This window comes from Pongo abelii, chromosome 18 (genome assembly GCF_028885655.2).
Source record: "Pongo abelii isolate AG06213 chromosome 18, NHGRI_mPonAbe1-v2.0_pri, whole genome shotgun sequence".
Lineage (NCBI taxonomy): Eukaryota > Metazoa > Chordata > Mammalia > Primates > Hominidae > Pongo > Pongo abelii.
The window spans coordinates 2,735,300-2,759,684 of NC_072003.2; the positions used below are offsets into that span (position 1 = coordinate 2,735,300).

Genomic DNA, 24,385 nt, shown 5'->3' on the forward strand with positions numbered 1-24,385 from the left:
CCCGCCCCAGCTGTGGTCCTGGTGGTTTTTTAGGTGGAGGTGGTTTTGTCCTCTTGCCGTGGCTCCCGCAGCTCAGGGCTGGGCTGCTGTTCTCGCTCTCAGCCAGGAAGGCGGCCCCTCCCACACAGCTGCAGGGACGGGCTCGTGTTCTTCTGGTTTTTCTCTCCTTCGAGTTGATATTTTAAACCATGTGTCTCCTGACCTCTTCCAGCACCTGCTGGTGTGTGGTGAAAGCTGAGGATGGGGAGAGGCCGTGGGGCCTTCTCCGTCCTCACCTGCCTGCAAGAGCTCTGACCGGCCTGGGCTCGAAGGGACCCTGTGCCTCCCACGCTGCCTGCCCCGGTGTAATTTATGATGAATTTTCCTTTGTTACTCCTCTGCGCTGTTTCCTGGTCACAGGCCTGTCTGTCAGAGTGGCTTCCTGCCGGCTTTGTGGTCCATCCAGGCATTTCTGTGCTCTGTGCTTTCTGTGCTGTGGTGGGTCTTCCTCATCACATGTCCTTTTCAGGAACCTCCTTGATCTGTTTCTCTTTGTTTTAATCCCCACATTGTGTGTGTTTGCTGGCGAAGTCCCTGGTGCGAGAGGAGGGCTGCACTTGCCCGCATGCTACATACTCCTCTTGCTTCAAACCCACAGGATGGGGTGTGTGCGTGAGGCCAGGCCCTGGGTCCTCCCTCTTGGGGCAGGCCTGGGCGCTGATCTGCCCAGGTCTGGGTGGGTCAGCTGGTGGGGCTGGGTAAGCCCTGGCGGAGGATGCTGTGCCCCCAGCTCAGCCAGTCCGGTCTTCTCACAAGCGCTGTTGGCCCTGTGTGCAGCCAGGCAGGCGTGTGGATGTGCTCAGATATTGATTTGATCATCTTATGCCTTCTTCAAATATAAAACATATTATTGGCCGGGGGTGGTGGCTCATGCCTGTAATCCCAGCACTTTGGGAGGCCTAGGTGGGTGGGTCACAAGGTCAGGAGACTGAGAGCATCCTGGCTAATATAGTGAAACCTCGTCTCTGCTAAAAATACAAAAAATTAGCTGGGCGTGGTGGTGTGCACCTGTAGTCCCAGCTACTTGGGAAGCTGAGGCACGAGAATCACTTAAACCCGGGAGGCAGAGGTTGCAGTGAGCCGAGATGGCGCCACTGCACTCCAGCCTGGGTGACAGAGCGAGACTCTGTCTCAAAAAAAAAACAAACAAAACAAACAAACAAACCACATATTATTTCTATAGTAGAACCTCAGATCAGGAATTTCAGTAAGATCAGATAGAACACAAACCAGTAACTGTTAGCTTTAACCGAATGAGGTAAACTGTAGACATTAAAATAGTATCTTGGGGCTGGGCGCAGTGTCTGATGCCTGTAATCCCAGCCCTTTGGGAGGCCGAGGCAGGCGGATCACTTGAGGTCAGGAATTCAAGATCAGCCTGGCCAACAGGGTGAAACCCCGTCTCTACTAAAAATACAAAAAAATTAGCCTGGCGGGCACAGTGGCTCACGCCTATAATCCCAGCACTTTGGGAGGCCGAGGCGGGTGGATCACGAGGTCAGGAGATCGAGACCATCCTAGCTAACACGGTGAAACCCCATCTCTACTAAAGATACAAAAATTAGCTGGGCGTGGTGGCGGGCGCCTGTAGTCCCAGCTACTCAGGAGGCTGAGGCAGAAGAATGGCGTGAACCCGGGAGGCGGAGCTTGCAGTGAGCCGAGATCGCACCACTGCACTCCAGCCCGGGCGGCAGAGCGAGACTGTGTCTCAAAAAAAAAAAATAATAATAAATTAGCCTGGCATGGTGGCATACATCTGTAGCTTCAGCTACTCAGGAGGCTGAGGTGGGAGAATCTCTTGAACCCAGGAGGCAGAGGGTGCAGTGAGCCGAGATCACACCACCACACTCCAGCCTGGGTGACAGAGTGAGACCCTGTCTCAATCAATCATTCAATCAATAAAATAATACCTTGGCCAGGTGTAGTGGCTCATGCCTGTAATCCCAGCACTTTGGGAGGCTGAGGCAGGAGGATCTCTTGAGCCCAGGAGTTCAAGGCCAGCCTGGGCAACATTAGAAAGACCCCTTCTCATAAAAAAAAAAAAAATTAGCCAGGCGTGGTGGTGTATGCCAGTGGTCCCAGCTCTATTTGGGAGGCTGAGGTGGGAAAATGGCTTGAGCGCAGGAGATTGAGGCTACAGTGAGCCGTGGTGGCGCCGCTGCACTCCAGCCTGGGTGACAGAGCAAGACGTTGTCTCTAAAAACAAAAATCTCTTGAACTTTTAGGAATCAAAAGTGACGTGTGCTTGCTAATAATGTATATTAAATCAAAGCCTCTATGTGAATCTTGCTCTTTGAATTTCTGCCGTCTCTGAATAAAAGTGTTTTACTATGATGGAAAAACCAGAGGAGGTGTTCTTATGTCAAACTTGGGTCTGTCAGAGCTTTGTGATTAGAAACTACTCTGTGGGTCCTGAGCACTGAATCAGGGGCCCCAGCTTGTGGGGTAACTTGAAGGCGATCATCTCATCCAGTTGTTGACTCTGCGGGCAGCCACCTTTCAGGAGGCAGTTCTGTGCGTACCACAGCTTTGTTAAGGCAGCAATGACCTGTGTCACCTGCCGTTTCTACGGCACGGTCCTCCCCCACCTTTTCCCTGCTGTGTGGATGCCACTGGCACTGTTTCTGGTATCCGCAGGCTCCGTTGCAAATACGGATTAAGGCTCTCTGCATGGCAATGCTATGTGTGCTGGGTTACATGTGGCGAACGTTCTCTGCTCATCCGGAAGTGAGGCTGGCTCTGTGAGGGGCAGGCCGAGGCTGCGGGGGGAGTTCATGTGGCAGGAGGAGCCTGGAGAATTTCTGTTTGTGATTGTCATGGGAGCATCTCTTTCTTGTTTCTTTCCACAGGCACCAGTTTGTAGAAAATAATTTAATACTAAAGATGGGCCCGGTGGATAAGCGGAAGGTGAGTGGTCAGTGGTCCCGCTGCTCTGCATGCGCACCTGCACCTTCCCCGACTCCAGCTCAGGGGAGGGCAGCTTGGTGGCGTGGAATCCTTCCATCTCTTGATTTTCATCAAACATCATCTCTAGATTTCATAGCTCGGGAAGGCTTAATCCCCTTGAGAGAAGCCATGTGGAGCCATACGCGTAGGCGGTTAGGGCAGCGCAGAAGCAACCTCCCACACTCCTGGGAGCCTGGGGCTGCCCGTTTTGAGGTTTCCGTCAAGTTGAAGAGGCGACATCTGATATCTTAGCCAATGGTCTAATATTTCTTTAGAAGTGTTTCAAAACCATTTAAGGGTTGTTCTTCATTTTTTTATTTTTATTTTTTTTTTGAGACAGAGTCTTGCTCTGTCACCCAGGCTGGAGTGCAGTGGCGTGATCTCGGCTCACTGCAAGCTCCGCCTCCCGGGTTCACGCCATTCTCCTGCCTTAGCCTCCTGCGTCAGCCTCCTGAGTAGCTGGGACTACAGGTGCCCGCCACCACGCCGGGCTAATTTTTTTTTGTATTTTTAGTAGAGACGGGGTTTCACCGTGTTAGCCAGGATGGTCTTGATCTCCTGACCTCGTGATCCACCCGTCTCAGCCTCCCAAAGTGCTGGGATTACAGGCGTGAGCCACTGTGCCCGGCCGGGTTGTTCTTTATTTTATGGATTAAATGGATCCAGCACTTAGCAAGTGGTCTGTGTGGAGCCAGGCAAGTGTGTGGATGTGCTCAGATATTTATTTGGTCATCTTGTACCTTTTTCAAATATAAATCATTTTACTTCTATAGTAGAACGTCAGATCAGGAATTTCAGTATGATCAGACAGAACACAAACTAGTAACTGTTAGCTTTAACCCTTGGTTAGAAAATATTCAGCTCCAGGTGCTCACAGGGGGCCACTTCCAAGCGCAGGCTCCTGGCCTCTGTTCCTGGCCGTGTGTCCTCTGCAGGCAGTGATCTCGGTGCAGGTGGGTGGAGGCCGGCTACCGAGAGCAGGCTCCTGTCCCAGGCATAGCAGAGGGGCCAGGGGAGCCATGGGCTTGATCTGGATGGGCTGTCTGCGCCAGCTCAGCTGCAGAGGCCTGTGCTGCAGCCCCTTTGACCTTAGAAACTGGGCCTGGTGGGGCAAGAAGTACCCTGCCCCTGGGTGAGTGCACAGGTGGTGGCGGTGGCCCTGTGTCCCGAGCAGCTCCGAGGGGCCGCCCAGCCCTCTAGGCTCCAGGAGATGCCGTCAGCACTGGCCTCTGAGGCCTGATAAGCATGGCCTGTTTTTTTGTGTTTTGGCATCAGGGTTTATTTGCACGACGACGACAGCTGTTGCTCACAGAAGGACCACATTTATATTATGTGGATCCTGTCAACAAAGTCCTGAAAGGTGAAATTCCTTGGTCACAAGAACTTCGACCAGAGGCCAAGAATTTTAAAACTTTCTTTGTCCACACAGTGAGTCTGTTCCCAGGGGTTCCTGTGTGCAGGGTAATGGGAGGGCTTTGCACCATGTGGGAAGCAGCCACAGGCCTTGGCCAGAGGGAGCAGCGGGGATGGGGGCAGCTGCCTCACCCTTTCCGACATCCCAGACGCCCACACTAGTGGCTCTGTCCTGAGGGGGCAGGGGATACCCTGTGCTTGTTTTTCAGTTTGGTGGTGACTGGGAGCGGGGTGGTCATCAGCCTGTGTAGTTGCTTTCTGCTTGTGTGAAGAACCACCACACCCATGTGCTTCCAGGACTCGGAATGGCTGGTCACAGGCAGCTCACCAGGTTGGGGTGGGGGTTTTGGTGGGACTCCCTTGAGAACACTAAACGGCTTCTGTCTTTGCAGCCTAACAGGACGTATTATCTGATGGACCCCAGCGGGAACGCACACAAGTGGTGCAGGAAGATCCAGGAGGTTTGGAGGCAGCGATACCAGAGCCACCCGGACGCCGCTGTGCAGTGACGTGGCCTGCGGCCGGGCTGCCCTTCGCTGCCAGGACACCTGCCCCAGCGCGGCTTGGCCGCCATCCGGGACGCTTCCAGACCACCTGCCAGCCATCACAAGGGGAACGCAGAGGCGGAAACCTTGCAGCATTTTTATTCAAAAGAAAAGAAGAAAAAAAACACCCAACCACACAAAGAACAAAACCAGTAACAAACACAAAGGAATTCAGGGTCGCTTTGCTTGCTCTCTGTGCTCCGTGGAGGCCTCCGTGTGCCCTCGTTGCCGTGGGGACCCAGCTCCGTGCACGTCAGCCCAGTCCCGCCCAGACTAGTGGACAGACCTGGTGTCACCAGTTTCTCCTAGCATCAGTCTGAACCGTGCGCCCGCCCTGCCCCAATCGTGTGCTGGTCCTGCTGTGGCCGAGGGGACCGGGTGTGTTTGGCTCTTTATGCCACTCCCGCTGTGGTCCTGGAACTCTTCACCAGGGAGGGAGCCTCTGCAGCCCTGCAGGGGGGCCGCAGCTCTCTGTGGAGGGAGCCGCTGTGCTTCCGTCACGTGCTCCCTTTCTTGCGTCTCCCTGTGATTGGCCCTTAGGCCTGGCTGGGCCCATTGCATATCCGTGTGGTGGCTTTCTGTGGCCCCTGCTGTGTTGGCAGGCAGATTTGCGTGGTGAGGAGCGGGAGGGGTTGGAGTGGTGTGGGAGCAGGCTGCCGAGTGGAGGGTGCCATTGAGGGCTCCGGATCCCTTGTCCTACTTAGCAGTGTTGGTCTCTGGGGCTGGAAGCTGAGCGCATGCTGGGAGCGGTACTGTCAGAAGTGAGCCCAGTTAGTACCCAGCTGGCTCACTGCACAAGAGAGTCCTGCCCCAAGCCCTAGGTGGGGCCAGGAGGTGCCTTGGAGAATCCAGCCAGAGCAGAGAGGGCCTGCTGACTTCTGTGTGGACGAGAGAGGCCTGAGGGCCTCCTAAAAGGTTTAAATGTCCACGCCTCCACAGTTGCTGAAGTAGGGTCTGAGAGAACCCTGGCATTAGCAGACCCAGGGTGCTTCTGTCTCTTGCAGACCACACCAGGGAGTGCAGACACAGCCGTCACACACCCCTCTTTTGTGTTGTGGTTAAAATTTCTCAGAGCCCACTCAGAGTTTCTACATCTGTGCATCAAGAATCTCACAGCTTCTCATGCTGCCAGCTCATCTGGTCCCATAAAGAGTGGACTTTGCCAGCTGCTGTTGCACAGGAGGCGAGAACAGCACACTTCAACCCCAGCTTGCTGGTCGGCTTTCCTCTATAGAGAGCCGGTTTTGGGGCCGTTTCCCTTTGATGCTTTGGTGGCCTTGCCCTGCTCTACGGCACAGACAGGCCAGATGCGTTTGTCCTTTGCCAAGCTACTCCCCAGGCAGAGTGCTCCTGGTGGCCTGGCAGGTCTGGGCCCTTCTCTCCCTGCCCAGGTTGTCCCTGGAGGGCAGCCCTCAGTCCCGTTGGGGGAGAGGCAGACATTGCTGCCCACAGACCTGCCTCTGACTCAACTGTGTCCACCCTGGTCCCTCCCCTCAGTCACAGATGACTCAGCAGTGACCCTGTGTGCCAGGCCAGATCCAAACTGAGAGGGAAGGTGTTCTTTTTACACTGCTAATGACGAGAGTGGCTTTTTAGCTAGGCGAGTGCAGATGGGGCCTGGGAGGGGGCAGAGATGTTCCCCAGGCCCTGCCTGTGGTTCCTGCCTGGGCCTTGGCTGCTGCTGTGTGAGAGCTGCATGCGAGCCTGTGACCGTGAGCTGGGGTGAGCTGGGCCGCACCTGCCCTGGGGCCCCAGGGAACAGGACGCTCCGGGGCCCAGCACATTGCCCTGGGCCTGTGGCGGAGTCGGAGTTGTCTCTCCTCCTGGCTTTTGGAAAGGCTTGGCTGTGTTGGGGAGTCTCTCTTAGCCCTTTCAGGAATTTCTGTTCAGGCTTCCTCCTCCTCATCAGCTATTTTACCCATCTCAGAACGTCCTGTGTCTCCATGTAGGAGAGTGGCTCTCTCAGATCTCTCAGGGCATCTGGTTATAGGGAAACAAGCGGAGCAGGGACGTGGCTTTAATTGAAGCACTCGGCTGGGCTGCTTGGGGAGACTCTTCCGTACGTTCTTCCTCTGGATAGAACCACCACCTCCTGGGCGTCACTGACAAGCTCCATCTTAACCTCCAAAGCCACAGAACTAGGGGCTCAGAGCCAGAGCTGGCAGCCACCAGCTGAAATGATGCCATTGCCTGAGCTGACAGCCAAGCCCTTCTGTGGGTCACCTTTCTCCTCACCCAGCCCCTTGCTCTTACCTTTTTAAAGGCCCGTGTGTTTTCTTTCCTTACCCTGTGCTTGCTCATGTCTACTCTGGTTTTCTCTAGCACATCCTTAGAGCCATCGCCTGGCATGCAGGCGCCTTACATTCTACATTAGAACGTGGGGTACCATGTGTGTACATAGACATGCTTACGTGGAATTACAGTTGTGGGTTTATCCAAGTTGAGGAAGATTTCACCTGCTGTTTAATAGACCTGGGGCCATGTGCCTCCTCACACATGGGCAAGGACAGGTGGAATGTCGGGACCACACTGTGTGTGGCTTCTCGGCACAAAGTGGAGGGAGGCTGTGGTCGCTGCCGGCCTAGGTGTCCCAGGTGCCCTGCCTTTCTCTGGGACACAGTTGGGGGCTGGCTTCTGAGGGATTCTTTTCTCCCCTCTTTGTGTGGCCCCAGCCAGGGCGGTGGGCAGTCCTGGTGTAGAGCACAAGCCTCTCCACCCTAAAGAAATGGCTCTGTACCACGGCTACCATGTGGCACCTTAACTTGCGGAAGGCTTGTTAACAGTTGTTTTGAGAGAGATGGCTGATCATGCCACAGCCGCTGGGGACTCCGCCTACTCCAGCCCTCTTGGGACACACTGTGGGATTTGTGGCCCTTCCCCAGAGGAATTGTGGAGACTGTCCCATGGTACAAACCCGCAGGCACCAGCACAGGGCTCTGGGTGACTCAAAACTAACATTTGTCTCTGACAAGATCAGCTGTAGGCTCACCGGCCAGAGAAGACAACTGTGAGCATTTTGCCCTATATCCTGCCCCGCCATTTGTTCACTTTTTAAACTAAATTGGGAACATCCGACACACACCATTTGCATCATCTTCTCCCTTGATATTTTAAGCATTTTCCCATGTTATGAGTTTCTCAGAAACATGTTTTTAACAATTGTAGTGGTTAGTCATTGTCCATTTACTATAATTTATCTGACCGTTTCCCTACTGTAAAATATTTAGACGGTTTCTGATTTTTCCACTATTTAAATAATGCTGTGATGAATATCTTTAAATCTTCTGATTTCTTATTTTTTTCCCCTTAGATGCCTAGAAGTAGTATTTTGAGGTCAGTTTGTTCATTTTAAAGATATTTCTGTCTCTCTCAACCTGATGTTTAGATGCATAGAGTTCCAGTAGCAGAACCACCTTAGTTGTGTCCTGGAAATTATGAACAAATCAGTTTCCGATAAGCTGTGTGTTCCAAAGAATGTCTGCATAAGACCGCTCTTTATTTAAATGCTAAGAGGATGTCATTACTGCAATCCATTTGTGGCCGATTTTTTCCAAGAGCCAGTTTCCTTGTTTTGGTTGCGAGAACCTGGCTCCGCCTGCATGTCAGCTCTCTGCCATCCCTGCTGCCGTAGCTTTCAAGCGCTTGGCGATATTTTCAGAATCTTGTACTTTGTGTCCACGATGGTACTGAATTTGCATCTGCACAGTCAGCAGAGATAACAAGTGTTGAACTGACCTTGCCACATGCTTAGCGAGTGATTTGTAATTAAGTTTGTAGACTCAGAAAGTACATTAGGCCATTTGGAATCAGTAGCAGAGCAAAGCCTCTGCTTGAAAAAAGCCAGGTAGCTGATTGGGTTTTATAAGAGTGCATTTGTCTCCCCCTTCCACCCCCTTCAGGTCTTAGTGGTTCAGAAGAGCCCAGCAGCCAGGCTGGCTTTTTCATTGTAGGGCGTGGTTGTCCCGGCTGGTGTAGATTTCAGGCCGCCTCCCCCCAACTCCCTGCCCACAGTGTTGCAGATTGCCTGGCTGGCGGCAAGTCCAGACCACCCAAATTTGGTTGGATTCTTCATTTCTCCACTTCAGTTGGGGTCCATTGATTGCGCAGGGGAACGTGCGGGAGGTTTTTCTAGGCACCGCGTTCAGTGCTGCTTCACTCTACCAGAGATTATAGCCAAATTGCACGGAGTTTGGTTTCTTGCCCTCCTCTGAAGCCTGAGGCCCCCCCCGGCCTGGCTGGCTGACAGACCCGGGGTGCTCACTGCTAAGACTTCAGAGATCGCAGCTGCTGTGAGAATACGGTGAAGGTACTATGTTCTGGAAGATGTCATACACTTTTCCTCAGTTATTTTCAAACCTGACATGAACCTATGTTGACTCACTCGGTCCCTTCTTACGCAGCACACGTGGCAAGTGCCTGAATCGGGGCTGGAGGCACTTCAGAGCCTCTGAGGGGCCACCATTTCTGGCCCAAAATTGCAGGGTTATAGATGAGGCTGCCTGTGGAGAACTGGTGTGAGGAGGAAGCTGTTTCCAACAAAGAGCGCTTTTGTCTGTTGAGATGGCTGTGGTGAGCAACCGAACGAGCCTACGTGCGTACCTGAATTTTCCCCATAACTCATTTCTTCCATATGAAGAAACACCAAACTATGTACCGATAACTTTTTACAAAAGGCAGACCTTATTTAAGCTGTGTAACCCACATAGCCTAACCATCTGGCAGAATGACTACAAGTAGGGGTCATTGTGCTGGTAAAAGCCTCTATTATGACTGTAAGTTGGACGTTGGCAAAATTAAATTGTTACAGTATTTAGAGCTGCTGTAGCTGTTCCTTCACAACATAAAACAGAATAAATGACTAGTACATCTTTCAGGTGGGTGGCAGTCAAGAACATGGGTAATATTCTCCACCTGGTCTGTAACTGTAACTGTGATGTACAGGCAAAGCAAAAATTAAAAGAACTTATGAAAACAAATAATGCAATGATACTAGGATATACACTTTTGTATTTTTATTCTTATATAAGGTTATTTGCTGGCTATTGTTGGCCTCTAGTTCAGTCTGTGTTATTTAAATTCTAATATATGAATTATTTGGATTGAATTCATGTTCGGGGCCACGTTGTTGTATGTATTGATGTACAGCCTTGAATGTGAATAATTATTGTAAACTATATTTTACAACTTTTTTTCTGGCTTTATTATATAAATTTTCTATTGGGTCAGTGATTTAATCATATAATTTAATGAATCTGTTTATTCTTTTTTTTCCCCAAATACTTGTGCTTTAGGTGTAGTTACCAGATGATGAATTTTCCTCGTATGCTCAGTAGTCTTGTAATAAAAAGCATGTAGAGTGTAGCGGTTTGCTGGCGTGGCTCTTCCTTTGACCCCACCACAGAGTGGGGGCGCGGTTGGGGGCGGGTGTGTGCCACTGCCCGCTAGCATTGGCGCCCCAAACTCGGTTTCACTCCCTCAGGAAGTCGGACCAGCCGGCTGCTTTTCCCTGATGGAACTTCCGGCTGCCGTGTGACGCTGTGGCCGGCGTTCTACAAGTGCGAACCTGTGGGCGGGATGGAACACAAAGAGCGCTATTAAAAGCCGGACCCTTCCGGGCTTGCTGGGATCATGGCGGAGAATCACTGCGAGCTCCTGCCGCCGGCCCGGGGCGGCCTCGGGGCGGGGCTGGGGGGCGGCCTGTGCCGCCGCTGCAGCGCCGGACTCGGCGCTCTGGCCCAGCGCCCCGGCAGCGTGTCCAAGTGGGTCCGACTCAACGTCGGCGGCACCTACTTCCTCACCACTCGGCAGACGCTGTGCCGGGACCCGAAATCCTTCCTGTACCGCTTGTGCCAGGCCGACCCCGACCCGGACTCGAACAAGGTGAGGGCCACGCAGGCCAGCCGAAAGGGCCTGGGCCGTTCCGGCCTGTGGCCGCGGCACACCGCCCTGCTCCGTGCCGAGGAGAGCTCAGCGGGAGCGGGCGACTCTCCTCGGGCTTCGAGCCCCGTGCTCCCTTGTCACCAGCTCATCCCCAGCTTGCCCGGACCTCCTACCCTGGGAGGGGAGGGCGAGGATGGTGCCCTGGTGTCCACTGCCTTTGAGGATCCTGAGTCGCTTCACCTTGGGGTGTCTCTTTCCTCACCCTCTTTGCGCTTTGGTGGAGGAGGCTTCCCAGACCCCGGACTTTGCTGTGATTCTACTTTCTTTTTCTCACTAGGTTCTTTTGCCCAGGGTGTGTGAACGCCTTCCCTTCTCTGTCCCAGGGTAGTTGCTGGCTCTGGAAACAGAACCCTTGGCGTTGGTCTGTCCTTTCACATTCTGGACGTTTGAATTAAGGCTGACGTGGGGGTTGATACGGGCGGCCCTTTTTTTCCCCGGTGACTTGCATTTAGAGAGTTGGCGCTCCATCCTTTCCATCCACAGCACGCAGCACCCACTCAGCACCTCTTAGAAGATGCGTCCGTAGTATATAGTATGATTTTTCGAAGGGGATTTTGCTCATGTTAAGGGTTGCTTTAGGGATGTCCAGGAAGGGCCAGGTAAGGAATCTTTCAATCTGCTTTCTAATTGGCTTAGTTTTCCCACTGTCTGCCCAAAAGGACAGGAATTTCCAGGTCTGCAGCTTGTCTTTCATCAGGCGAAATGCTCATGCTGTTGGGCAGATGGTAATAGAAACCTTTTATTACCTTTAACAAGAGTTGAGGAGCCGAGAAACAGTGTCTTGGGAGTTGTGCAGGATTGAAAGTCACAAAAAAGCCTGTTTGAAGAAGTTGTTACCTATATTTATAGAAGGCAGTTCACAAGCCTTATACTAACTTTGCTGGGTCTTTCAGTTGAGCTTACATGATTGCACTTGGCTTTGTGCCTTGGCAGCCAACATTTGCCATGCATGAGGCTTCCCAGAAGAGTTCGGATCCCTCTTTAAGTTTGAGAAGACTGACTGAGAGCATTCTCAGCATGGCATGACCCTGATCAGGAAATGAGAACCTGGAGTTACTGCTAAGGCAGCCTTGTGGGCGGAAATGAGGGTTTGAGATGCCAACACTCTTGTGCCTCCCCACAACTTCCAACCGTTTCCATTGCTCATTTGACCAAGCCCTCTACTCAGAGGATTGACCTCCCAGGAAATGAGTCATCTCCAGGATAGAAATAGGCGTTTGTTAGCTGTGATTTTCCTTTTATAAGTGTGGGTGTATGTTTTACAGTTTGGTTTTTCTTTTTAAATAACAGGGCTTAGTGGTCACTCCCTTGCCTTTCTACTCAAGCATTCCTGTTTTGTATATGAAATTAGAGTTTAAATTGCTCTTGTCCATTGGGTTCTTCGAGGCAATGGCTGTCTATTCAGCACTGGAGCACTTGACTCGCAGTTGATGAACTTTAGCACAGTTAAGGTGGTTGATCCCTTTACTTTACTGTTCCTTAAGACTTTGTTAAAAATTATGGGCCGGGCACGGTGGCTCACGCCTGTAATCCCAACACTTTGGGAGGCCCAGGCAGGTGGATCTCGTTCGAAACCAACCGGGCCAATATGGTGATGCCCGGTCTCTACTAAAAATACAAAAAGGTCGGGCGCGGTGGCTCACGTCTGTAATCCCAGCACTTTGGGAGGCCGAGGCGGGCAGATCACGAGGTCAGTAGATCGAGACCATCCTCCATTTACTTTACTGTTCCTTAAGACTTTGTTAAAAATTATGGGCCGGGCACGGTGGCTCACGCCTGTAATCCCAACACTTTGGGAGGCCCAGGCAGGTGGATCTCGTTCGAAACCAACCGGGCCAATATGGTGATGCCCGGTCTCTACTAAAAATACAAAAAGGTCGGGCGCGGTGGCTCACGTCTGTAATCCCAGCACTTTGGGAGGCCAAGGCGGGCAGATCACGAGGTCAGGAGATCGAGACCATCCTGGCTAACACGGCGAAACCCCGTCTCTACTAAAAATACGAAAAAATGAGCCGGGCGCGGTGGCGGGCGCCTGTAGTCCCAGCTACTAGGTAGTCTGAGGCAGGAGAATGGCGTGAGCCTGGGAGGAGGAGCTTGCAGTGAGCCGAGTTAGCGCCACTGCAGTCCGGCCTGGGTGAAAGAGCGAGACTCTGTCTCAAAAAAAAAAAAAAAAAATTAGCCAGGCGTGGTGGCACGTGCCTGTAGTCCCAGCTACTCTGGAGGCTGAGGCAGAAGAATCGCTTGAACCCAGGAGGCGGAGTCAAGATCACGCCACTGCACTCTAGCTTGGATGACAGAGCAAGACTCTGTCTCAAAAAAAAAAAATGCTTTACTGTAGGAATCAATTCTTTGGGCGAGGGCTAATTAATCTTTCTGAATATATCTGTGTTATACTTGCTCTTTTCATCATCATCCATTTAACCAGGTTTAATTTCCAAATGGTAAAACTCAAATTCAGAACATGAAGGTAAAGTAGCAGATACAGTCTCTGCCTCATACAATAATTGGAGTACGGGCTGGGCATGGTGGCTCATGCCTGTAATCCCAGCACTTTGGGAGGCCGAGGCGGATGAATCACCTGAGGTCAGGAGTTTGAGAGCAGCCTGGCCAACATGGCGAAACCCCGTCTCTACTAAAAATACAAAAAAATTAGGTGGGCATGGTGGCGTGTGCCTGTACTCCCAGCTACTCGGGAGGCTGAGGCAGGAGAATCACTTGAACCGAGAGGCAGAGGTTACAGTGAGCTGAGGTTGCGCCACTGCACTCCAGCATGGGCGACAGAGTGAGACTCTGTCTCAAAAAAAAAAAAAAAAGAAAACAGAAAACAATAATTGGAGTAAATACGGTTAGTTTTAGTGACAGATAATTTGCCAAAAGTGTAGTGCTAATTCATATTAGTCACGTTACTAGAGTGTTTTTCATCAAATGAGGAAATGTGTAAAATGCTTCGTCTTAGTTTTGTCTCCAGTGGCTCTGATGAAAGAATGTCCCAGGAGATTCCTCCTAATTAAATGCTGAGTGAGGAATCTGAGGAGGAGGGGAAGGGGTGTCAGGAGTGGGAGGCCATTAATTACACGTTGGAAGACAAACAGGATGTTGATTCACCTGTAAAGATCTCCAAGGCCTGACCTCAGAGTTGAGATTAATGAAAGAATATTCCTCGAGTTGGACTTAAGCATGGATCTGGTGGAAGAGTCCCTGTCTGGATTATTAGACTAGTGTGGAGTGAGCACCTGGGCTTGCAGAGTCTGGGGGTCTGGAGAGGAGTTGGGTGGGAGATTTAAGGGGGAGGAGTTCCCAAGAAACCATAGAAGCTTTGGGTGCCTGAGAGATTGGGAGAGAACCCTGCTAAAGCATCCTATCCGGTAGGGAGGGGAGCTCTTAACAGACGGGTTGTTAGTGAGGGTGGTGAAAGCCACGCACATCAAGGGGCTGGCTTGATTGCCCTCTGGCCCCACATCTAAGCTTCTGGGCTGTGACTGCCCCCAACCAAGTCCTCAGAGCCCAGCTTGGGACCCACCACCCGCCATACTCCGTGCTCCCAAGCCCTTACTCTGCTGTCCCAAGGGCCCACTGCTGCCACAAAGTTCTCTTTCTAGACAGCCGGGTGTGAATTCTCACTTCCTCCTGGGACTTCCTCCAGCAGGACTGCGGCTGTGTTGTGCATTTCAGCATCTGCTCATCTGCTGTTCTGTCATTTTTCTCTTCCATGGTATCTTCAAGGGCAGGCCAGGTGGAATACGGCTTCCCAAAGACTCAATTCATTTTGGTTAGGTCTCTTGCATTGCATGGTCCCTGGCCCGTAGGCATTGTTGAAAACAAAGTCGAGTTTGTTGTTTCCAGCTAAAGCAGTCCCTGCTTTAGTGTGGAGATACTTCAGGAGTTAAAAGGAAACAGGAAATACTACTGCTTTATGGTTGGAAACCACTCAGATGGAGGAGGTTTTGGGGAGGCTTCGGTTCCTGCAGCTGAGGCGGCCTTGGAGAAAACTGCACGTGAACTTTTGCCCTTTGAATAGGGCCGTTGTCCCGGCTTGAGGGTTGCAGATGTGGTGGCATCAGATGGGTCTTTGAGGGGTGGGGCAGTCAGGGTGCCTCTAACAGTGTACTTGGTGTTGGCAATTATGAAAGGAATTGTTCAGACAGGACTCAGTGATGGGGTGTGGGTTAGAGTACCATCTTTGAAGCCGCTTGGCAAGAGAAGTGGCGATCATGTCTAGTGGAGATGGCAGATGACGTTCTGTGTAGCCAGCACTGGTGAGAGACTGTGCCCACCCCGGGCCTGCCTTGTGACTGTGGGTGATTTCCCGTCCCCTGTGAGCTATAGTTTCTTCCTCTGTAAGGTAAGGGTGACGTCCTCCCCTGAAGATGACAAATGTGGTGCCCCCGCCCCGTGCCTGGCACCACGTCAGTGCAGTCAGGAGAGGCTGTGCCTGGCACCACGTCAGTGCAGTCAGGAGAGGCTGTGCCTGGCGGTCTTCATGTTTGTACTTTTTTTTTTTTTTTTGTTTTGAGATGGAGTCTTGCTCTGTTGCCCAGGCTGGAGTGCAGTGGTGCAATCTCAGCTCACTGCAAGCTTTCCCTCCCAGGTTGACACCATTCTCCTGCCTCAGCCTCCTGAGTAGCTGGGACTACAGGCACCTGCCAGCATGCCCGGCTAATCTTTTTGTATTTTTAGTAGAGACAGGGTTTCACCATATTAACCAGGATGGTCTCGTCCTCCCAAAGTGCTGGGATTACAGGCGTGAGCCACCGCACCCGGCTTGTACTTGGTTTTTCTTTTTAAATATTTATTTGAGACAGAGTCTCGCTCTATCCCCCAGGCTGGAGTGCGATGGGGTGATCTCGGCTCACTGCAACCCCTGCCTCCTGGGTTCAAGCATTTCTCCTGCCCCAGCCTCCCAAGTAGCTGGTATTACAGGCATGAGCCACCATGTCTGGCTGATTTTTGTATAGTCAGTAGAGAAGGGGTTTTGCCATGTTGGCCAGGCTGGTCTCGAACTCCTGACCTCAGGTCATCCGCCCTCCTTGGCCTCCCAAAGTGCTGGAATTACAGGTGTGAGTGTACTTTGCTTTTAGAAAGTGTATGCCAAGAACGCTTTTCCTCTCCCACAGCCGCACTTAATTTCTGTTAATGTCGATCTCTGGCCACACTCAGCTCTGTCAGCCTCGGGTGATGCACCAGAGGTCCCTGAAGGCAGCATGTATGGCCGGGAATGTCTCTCCCTGCCAGTCCCCCTGCTGCCACCCAGAGCTCTGGCTGACCCTAGCAGGACAGGCCCCCGCAGAGTGGGTCTCCACCTCTGGGCACTGGACCCTGCACTGTGGGGAGGGCGGGGCTTCCTGGGCAGCCCCTGAGTTTTCTTGCAAGAAACCTGAGACCCCTGCTCCTGAGAGGGCTCCAGTTCCTGCCGAGCAGAGCAGGACTCTGCAGTGACCTCGGCTTGGCAAGACCCCCCGTGGTTCACCTGAAGCATGTTTCTTCCCTGAGAAGCCGCAGGACCTCGTGTGAGGGGCCAGGTCATGAGTCCACACACATCTGCTTCTCCCTAAGCTTTGAGTCATGTGTGGGGCACGGACCTCCCAAATTCCAGTTTCTATGCTGGGTGAGGCCGAGAAGCAATGGAAGGGAGGGGTGGTGGGGAGGCAGCAGGCCTGGCGACCAGGGCGCAGGGGCCCCACCCTGCTCTCTGAATCTGGGTGCCTTGGACAAGCCTCCTTGGTCTCTGGCCTCAGTTTCCCCATTAGTAAGTGGTGATATCAAAGGCCTCTTGTGGGCCAAAGATACAACACATCTGCATAAGACAGAAGAGAGAGTAGAGGTGAAGGTTTTGTGTGCGAAATTGAAACAGTCACTTGAAATGGATAATTTCAGAGTAAAAACTAAGTATTTCTAATTAGGTTGATTGCAGATGTTGGTGCACAGGAAATTCTATGCCTTCGTGTCGATTTCTGTGGGGCAATTTGACAGAGTTTATCTCCTAGATTGGCTCAGGGCACCGCACCCTCTTGATTTTGTTCCCCTCTGGTGGCACGTGTCTTCGAGCACTGGGAATGACTGAGAGCCGCAGGGCCGACCCTCTGTGTGGAGCTTCGGGAGAGGCGGGCAGCAGCAGGGTTATGTTGAGTTCAGAATCTGGTGTGAGAGCCTGGCAGTCTCCACCCTCATTCCTCACTGCCGTTTTCTTTTCTTTTCTTTTTTTTGAGGCAGAACCTTTCTCTATTAACCAGGCTGGTGTGCAATGTACAATCTCGCCTCACTGCAACCTCCAGCTCCCGGGTTCAAGTGATTCTCCTGCCTCAGCCTCCCTAGTAGCTGGGATTATAGGCACCCTCCACCATGCCTGGCTAATTTTTGTATTTTTAGTAGACAGGGTTTCGCCATGTTGGTCAGGCTGGTCTTCAACTCCTGACCTTAGATAATCCACCCACCTCGGCCTCCCAAAGTGCTGAGATTACAGGCGTGAGCCACCAAGCCCATCCCTTCACTGCCATTTTCAAGGCTGCTAGTTGCATTAGGGACCTGTCCCTCCAGGGCTGGGGTATCCCCAAGTTGCCCCTGGTGCTTTGCTTGCTGGATGATAGCATGGGGGGTAGACAGCTGCAGCCAGAGTCTGGTGAGATGAGTAGAGTGGGCAGGCTCGTTATCAGCCTTCTCTGAGTGCTGCTCTCCTAAACAGACATCTGTCTGTGGTTGTCCTGTGGACTTGGGGAGTGGGCAGCCAGCTCTGTCTGTGAGATCTTCTTCCACCTCCTGAGACTGTGTGTGCCCTCCTCTCCAGGAGACAACCTTGACTCCTGCTCTTGGCATGCCCAGGATCCCTCTTCTCCTCTATATTGGCGTGCCCAGGATCCCTCTTCTCCTTTATGGTTTGGAAACCACCCTGCCTGGCCTGCGGCAGGTGGCTCCGGCTGAAGACTGAGACCCCTGTAGATGGGTGGGTCAATCCATCTTGCTGCGCCCACCCAATGCCAGCTTGGGCCTGGCCACAAGTAGGTCAGATGCCAGTTAAGCGAGGTTTGGGGAAGATGAGGGAGATGACTTGCTAAGAAAAGTCTTAATTATGGCTTTTTTCAGATGGAGTTTTGTTCTTATTGCCGAAGCTGGAGTTCAGTGGCACAGTCTTGGCTCACCACCACCTCTGCCACCGGGGTTCAAGCGAGTCTCCTCCCTCAGCCTCCCAAGTGGCTGGGATTACAGGCACGCACCACCACACACAGCTAAGTTTTATATTTGTAGTAGAGATGGTTTCACTATGTTGGCCAGGCTGGTCTCAAACTCTTGACCTCGTGATCCGCCCACCTTGGCCTCCCAATGTGCTGGGATTACAGGCGTGAGCCACCACGCCCAGCCAACTAGGGCTATTTTACAAAAACACACACCACGGACCTTCACGAGAATCGAGCGCAGCCTCTGCTGGTTGTGTAAGCCGTGGAATGCACGGGAAAGCCAGGAAGAAGAGCACCCCCACGCCCGGCCCGCGGCATCTCACCAGCTTCGGGGCCATCTCTCCTCACCCATCTTAGAGGCGTGACAGGGCCGGGGCATCTTTCCCTCCTTGGGCAGGTGCTGCTGATGCCCTTGTGGGCAGCACAGGGGCCTTACCTGGGTTGGCTCAGGCACTGTTCTGAACACCTGTGAGGTGACCTTGCTCCCTTTGTCTCCGTGAGCCTAGGACTATATCCTGAAATTTGTTTTTGTATTTCCCATGTTCCCTATTTTTGTTTCTGCATCAGGGTGGAGGCCATTGAGCCACATCCCTGACACCAGCAGTGAGCTGCCAAGGCCCTTGCGCCTGAGCTGGTGCCATGAGTAGACCCTGCACGCACTAGGCCGATCTGGAACACGTGGCTCACCCGAGCTCAGAGCACTGAGACCCTGCATGTATATGCATGTGAGTCAGGCCTCAGCGAGACCTGAACCCTGGTGGGTTTTGGGAGTCTTGGTTTCAGACCCTAGCACTTGCTGTGGATGTGGAAATCACACACTGAAAGCCTCAAAAGAGTGCAGTGATGAGAGCAGCACCAAGCCCACTGCCAGTACACCCAGGTCTTAGCACCCAAATGGCAGGATTTGTCCATGGATGAAAATAGGGTCCTAGCGTGGCCCCGTGCTTTGTGGTGGAGACACCTTCGGCCTCCCCGTATCTCCGAGCCTGGCATTCCCGTGGCCAGCACCTGCCCGTGGCCCCACAGGAGCCACCATCTGGTGAGGGGGCTGCTCCCGCTCCGAATGGGGTGTGGGGTTGCTTCTCTCTCCAGTGCTTGGCCCTGGGCCTTGCCGTGAAGACTGCCGGTGTTTCTCAACGGAGGCCTCAGCTCCCCGCCCTCCAGGGCGCCCGCAGGCACCAGCCCCTGTGGGAGTGGCTCGCAGGTGGGAGCAGGACCCTTGCAGGCATGTGAGGGGAGACAGGAGCTGCCCCAGCAGAGCCACACCGAAGGTCTGAGTCTGTGTGGAAGACAGGCCGAGCCGGCTTCACAGTCCCCCCATCAGATGTGTAGCCGACAGGACAGAAACTGCCTCTTCCGTCTCTCCCATGGGTGCTGCCTGGGGCGCCTGAGCGCCCGTCCTGTGCTCACAGCCGGGCCACTGGGCCTCTTGTGCTTTGTGGAAGGGGCTGCAAGGTGTGATGTGTGGGGCACCCCGGGCCTCAGAGGGCATCTGCCCACATTGAAGTGACCGTGGTAGCAGCAGGGGCAGTGCCTCTCAGGCGTCCCTCCACCCAGGTGCGTGGAGACACCTTCCGAGGGGTCTGTTTTGTAAACATCTCGGCCTCCGTGAGCACTGAGCCGGGGCGAGGGCTCTGTGTGGTGAGTGATGATCTCGGGGAAAGCCCTGGATGCTGTTGACTGCAGGTCACCCAACAGCGAGGCCTCCCTCGCTGCTGGCTCCGGGCCTGTTGGGCAGCCGCCCCTGCTGAAAGGTGCTCTCTCCACCCCTGGCAGGAAGCCCCTGTCACCCTGACCCCGCATTCCTGCGTGTAGGCTGGGGAGGACCTGGGCACAAGGAGGGCAGGCCCAGGCTGGTGGCCATCAAGGGTGTCCTTCAGAGGCTGAGCCCTAGGCCCCTGCCCTGCCCGCGAGGACATCCCAGGGAGAGGATCTAGGTGAGGTTTTCGTGTGTGTTTTCCTAGAGGTCTTGCAGTTGTGAGGACAGAGGTCCAGGGCACAGTGGCCTCACCTTGGAGTACACAGAGCCAGGCTGTCTCCATACGGAGAGACTTAAACTCACTTAGACCTGGGGTGGTGGCTGGTCAGGGTTAGGCTGTAGGCGGGAGGACGTGGCCACACCGTCAGGGGTTTCCTGAGATGCCGCAGGCTCAGGTCTGTTGGGGAGAGGCCTGGGTAACCTGGTGCCTCTGAAGCCTCCTGAGGTGGCCGGACCTTGGTGGACCTGCAGGAACCTTCGGCTTCTCACGGAGGACTCACCGTGCTCTGCTCTCTTTAGGATGAAACGGGCGCCTATTTAATCGACAGAGACCCCACCTACTTTGGGCCCGTGCTGAACTACCTGAGACATGGCAAGCTGGTGATTAACAAAGACCTCGCGGAGGAAGGTAAGCCGAGTTTTGAGGACAGGTGCCTTAGTTTTGGGGGCAAGGGCCCGACAGAGGTGCCAAGCGTCCCACTTAAGACACAGATGCCTGCAGCCTGGGGCCCCAGGGAGGAGCAGGCCCTGTACTCTGAAGCTGGGGCTGACGTTCTGGTGCTGAGGCCACGGGCAGCAGCGCAGCTGCCGGACAGGGAGGCCTGGGGACCCTGTGGGTGTGGGGGTCCTCCCTGGCTGCAGCTCCTTGGAGGGCTCCCTCTGTCCAGGCTCCGGCTGGTGACACAAGAGGTGGGAGGGGCTCCTCCCTGCTGTGACTGAGGTGGTCTGAGCGGGTGTGTGAGGCACGTGCCCGGTGATGCCCACGGTGTGCCTCAGGGCCCTGGTTCCCTGGCCTGCTCTCCCTCAAGGACAGCCCAAGGGTGGTGAGTGTCTCTGTGCCATCACCTGGGCTGTGCCTGCTGCTGCCAGCTGCCGTGTTCCATCCTGAGTGGTCGTGGTGCAGGGACGGCGCCCACACGCGTTGGGCCCAGGCTGGCCTGCCTGTGTGCTGCAGTGCTGGCTTGGCTCAGAACAGCCCGAGGCCTCGCCGTGAAGGCTGAGGGTTTCTGGGCACCTGCGTGTGGGCGTGGCCCTGCTCCCCCGGGTCCGTGTCTGTGCATCGGTCTGCACTGGGCAGCATCTGACTCCGTTTTTGTTGTGGGCCTGTGGGCCTCGGCATCTGCCTGCCTCCTCCGAGTTCACACAGGGCGTGGAGTGATGGGGGCTGTGGCCCAGCCCTGCCCCTGCTCTGAGGTTGCGAGCCATGCTGCCCACTCCTGTCTCTTTGGCAGGGAATGTCTTTCACATGTGCTGTCTCTGGTCGCTTGGGCAGCCGCTTGTGTTCTAGGCTTCGCTTTATCTCAGTCTGCCCCTAGTGGGATTGGCTCAGAAACGAGGGCTAGACACAGACCAAGGCCCTGCCCGCCCGGGTTCGCCGGTCTGCCTCTAACCCGCCCCTGACGCAGCCACTCACGCCCTCGGTGCTGGAGAAGGGGACTGTGCGGGACCCATGCGGGGCCGGGAAGCCTGTGACTCTGAGGCCCTCGTCTCCTCGTCTCTATCCTGCGTGGCCCTGTCCCATGTAGGTGGCTGGGTGTTGTCCTGAGCTGCCATGTCGTATATGTGGGTTCCTCTGGGGTCCTGGAGGAATGAAGACCACCCATGAGGAAGCCCTGAGGCAGGACCTGTGGAATCTGCTCTTAAGTCTCTTAAGGGAGGTTTGCAGTCCCTAAATGCTGCAGGTGGCCACAGCAGGCAGCACAGACTCTGCTCCCCAAGCCTGGCTCCCTTAGAGTTTGGGCTCAAAGGATGTCGGGAGGATGAGGGGCATTACACAGCAGGTAGGGGCGTTGGGAAACTTTGACACTAGCAGAAATTTAGCTGTGGATGACTTTTAGATAAAATCTAGAATTCCCAGCTGGGCGCAGTAACTCATGCCTAAAACCCCAGCAGTTTGGGAGGCCGAGGCGGGTAGATCACTTGAGGTCAGGAGATCCACACCAGCCTGGCCAACATGGCAAAACCCTGTCTCTACTAAAAATACAAAAATGAGCCGGGCATGGTGGCGCACACCTGCAGTTCCCGCTACTCGGGAGGGTGAGACAGGAGAATCGCTTGAACCCACAGCGGCAGAGGTTGCAGTGAGCCGAGATCGCGCCACTACACCCCAGCCTGAGCGACAGACCAAGACCCTGTCTCAAAACAAATAAATAAAATCTGGACTTCCTCAGTCACGGAAAGTGGAACTCCGTACACGGTGCCAGTTAGAATAAGCCATGGCGACAGAAGTCAAACCAGAAAAACGGATCTCATGATAACAGCACTTAAGTATGAGGGCGTCACGGTGGAGGTGGCAAGAGGAACTCAGAGGAAACAAGGCTGAAGTGAGCGACATGCCTGCCTCTCACAACACCCTCGGTCCCTTGGGCACATGGTCCACGTTCTCTACGAGAAGCTTAAAGAGCAAAGCGTGCTGAAGACCCCATGGCTGTGGTCAAGTTGGGAGACCAGCAGCCTCAGAGCCTACTCAGCACTGAAGCAGACGGTACCAGCGTCCCCACCAACGCCACGTCCCAAAAGTTCAAGCACACAACACTCGGGGATTTCTGTGGAAAGACAGGCAGTGTTCTGGAGCATCTTGGACGCACAGTTGTACAAGCACCAAGCCAAGCGCAGATGCGACAGGCCTGGGCAGGAGGCCCCGTACGTAGGACCCCGGGGCCAGTGCCGGGGGTGCTCGGTGTCCGGTTCTAGCAGCACCCTCTGGGTGGAAACTCACTAGCCTGTCCACGGCCACGGAAATGAGGAAAAAACGACCCACCCAGCACATCACCCGCCACTGCCTCGCGGCAGCAAAGACTACAACCACCAGCAGGCCTGCCGCAGTGGCACAGACACCCTCCCCTTTCGGCTACAAATCACACGTGGGTCTGGCGCACGGGCATGAAGCCCAGTGCACGGAGGACCCAGTGCCACCCGCCTCGCCCGCCATCCCGGCAGCTTACATTGCCATAGCAGTCCTCGTCGTCTTCCGACATGGCTGGGAGGTAAGCGGTGAGCTTCGGAGGCGTCTGCTGGTGCAGGTTCTCCCACGTGACGGACTCGAAGAACGGGTGTGCTTTAAGAGGTCCGTACCCTTCCATTTCCTCACAGCCTAACCGCTTTGTGGCGTCTAAAACCTTAAGTAACAATCAAGACAAGTCACTGCCAGGGTGACAACGTGATTCCGACCAAAGAAACCCAAATCTGGCGGCCGGCCACGGTGGCTCACGCCCGTCATCCCAGCACCTTGGGAGGCTGAGGCGGGCAGATCACCTGAGGTCCGGAGTTCGAGACCATCCTGGCCAACATGGCGACAACCCGTATCTAGTAAAAATATTAAAGTCAGCTGGGCGTGGTGGTGCGTGCCTATAATCCTAGCTACTCGGGAGGCTGAGGGAGGAGAATCGCTTGAACCCGGGAGGCAGAGTTTGCAGTGAGCCGAGATCGCACCATGGCACTCCAGCCTGTGCAACAAGAGCAAAACTCCATCTCCCAAAAAAAAAAAAAATTTATCTCATCTCATTATAAGTCCCTTTCGATTTCCAAGTGCCTGATTCTTGACAGGAAATTACTGTAGCAGGAATAATAAAAGAAACTAAAATTAAAAAAAAAAACAACGGAAATTACTGTACCATTTAGCATTTGCTCAACACTGCACAGCATTTTAAGTTACTGGTGCTGGAGCGACTGGCGTTATGACAGCGCAGATGGCCGTAGACCCTAGTTCGTGACATCTGTACATTTCAGCTTTAAGAGTCAGCTATGTGAAAATTTGAAAGACCAGCCCAGGTAAAACAGAGAAGAGAGGTTAGCCTGGGAAAGGTGTATCAGTTTATATTCCAGAAACAGTTGTTTCCTGACCTTCCTGTGCTTTTGGCCCTGGACGTCCCTCCTTACCACGACTCTGGGAGCGGGGTCAGTCCTGCCCCTGCAGGTGGCCCCAGGATCGCTAGGCTCCACAGCCACTGGCTTCTCCCAACCTGTCTCACCTCTTTCCCCTGGGCTGGGGTGTGGGCTTGATCAGTCCCTGGAGGAGACAGCTCTGCGGCCTTCGAGGGTCCCAGCAACACCCACTCCACAACCGCAGGAGCGTGCTGGTCCCAGTGATGATTCACTCTCTTTGCTAATTACTCAGTTTTTCTTGTTTTAGGATTTTTAACTATACACTGTAAAAGAATCCTTGCTGCTGTTCATTGTATTTTGAGACTGAGATTCCTTTTCACATGTGCGAGGAAAGGGGCCGAGCCTTGAGAGGCAGCACAGGATCCCAGGGCCTGCCTCCCGGTCCAGTTGCTCTGTGGTAGATGGAGGGGGCGGGGGGGCGGGGAACAGTACAGGGTACTCTCCAGCAGATACTGAGAAGTGAAAATAAG

General features: G+C 53.8%; 3 protein-coding genes across 12 annotated transcripts in view; 2 read left to right on the top strand and 1 right to left on the bottom strand.

Annotated features, from left to right (window-relative positions):
• PDPK1 (3-phosphoinositide dependent protein kinase 1) overlaps positions 1 to 10,304 on the top strand; it is a 70,462-nt gene extending 60,158 nt beyond the window's left edge. For both annotated transcript variants that reach the window (XM_024233669.3, XM_054534608.2), the window contains 3 exons: positions 2,889 to 2,946; positions 4,261 to 4,413; positions 4,791 to 10,304. In XM_024233669.3, the coding sequence (XP_024089437.2) occupies positions 2,889 to 2,946; positions 4,261 to 4,413; positions 4,791 to 4,907 (328 nt within the window). In that variant the 3' untranslated portion in view covers positions 4,908 to 10,304. The remainder of the gene's footprint in view (positions 1 to 2,888; positions 2,947 to 4,260; positions 4,414 to 4,790) is intronic.
• LOC112129400 (putative 3-phosphoinositide-dependent protein kinase 2) overlaps positions 9,941 to 24,385 on the bottom strand; it is a 38,831-nt gene continuing 24,386 nt past the window's right edge. The window contains 3 exon segments of the mRNA XM_024233670.3: positions 9,941 to 10,506; positions 21,445 to 21,611; positions 22,976 to 23,149. Of these exon segments, the coding sequence (XP_024089438.2) occupies positions 10,419 to 10,506; positions 21,445 to 21,611; positions 22,976 to 23,149 (429 nt within the window). The 3' untranslated portion in view covers positions 9,941 to 10,418.
• Positions 10,469 to 24,385, top strand: part of LOC100452783 (BTB/POZ domain-containing protein KCTD5-like) — a 38,851-nt gene continuing 24,934 nt past the window's right edge. For 5 of the 9 annotated variants that reach the window (XM_054534612.2, XM_063717517.1, XM_054534614.2 and 2 more), the window contains exons 1-2: positions 10,469 to 10,823; positions 20,331 to 20,439. In XM_054534612.2, coding sequence (XP_054390587.1) covers positions 10,572 to 10,823; positions 20,331 to 20,439 — 361 coding nt within the window. In that variant the 5' untranslated portion in view covers positions 10,469 to 10,571. The other 4 variants (XM_063717514.1, XM_054534611.2, XM_063717516.1 and 1 more) reach the window with 4 other exon arrangements.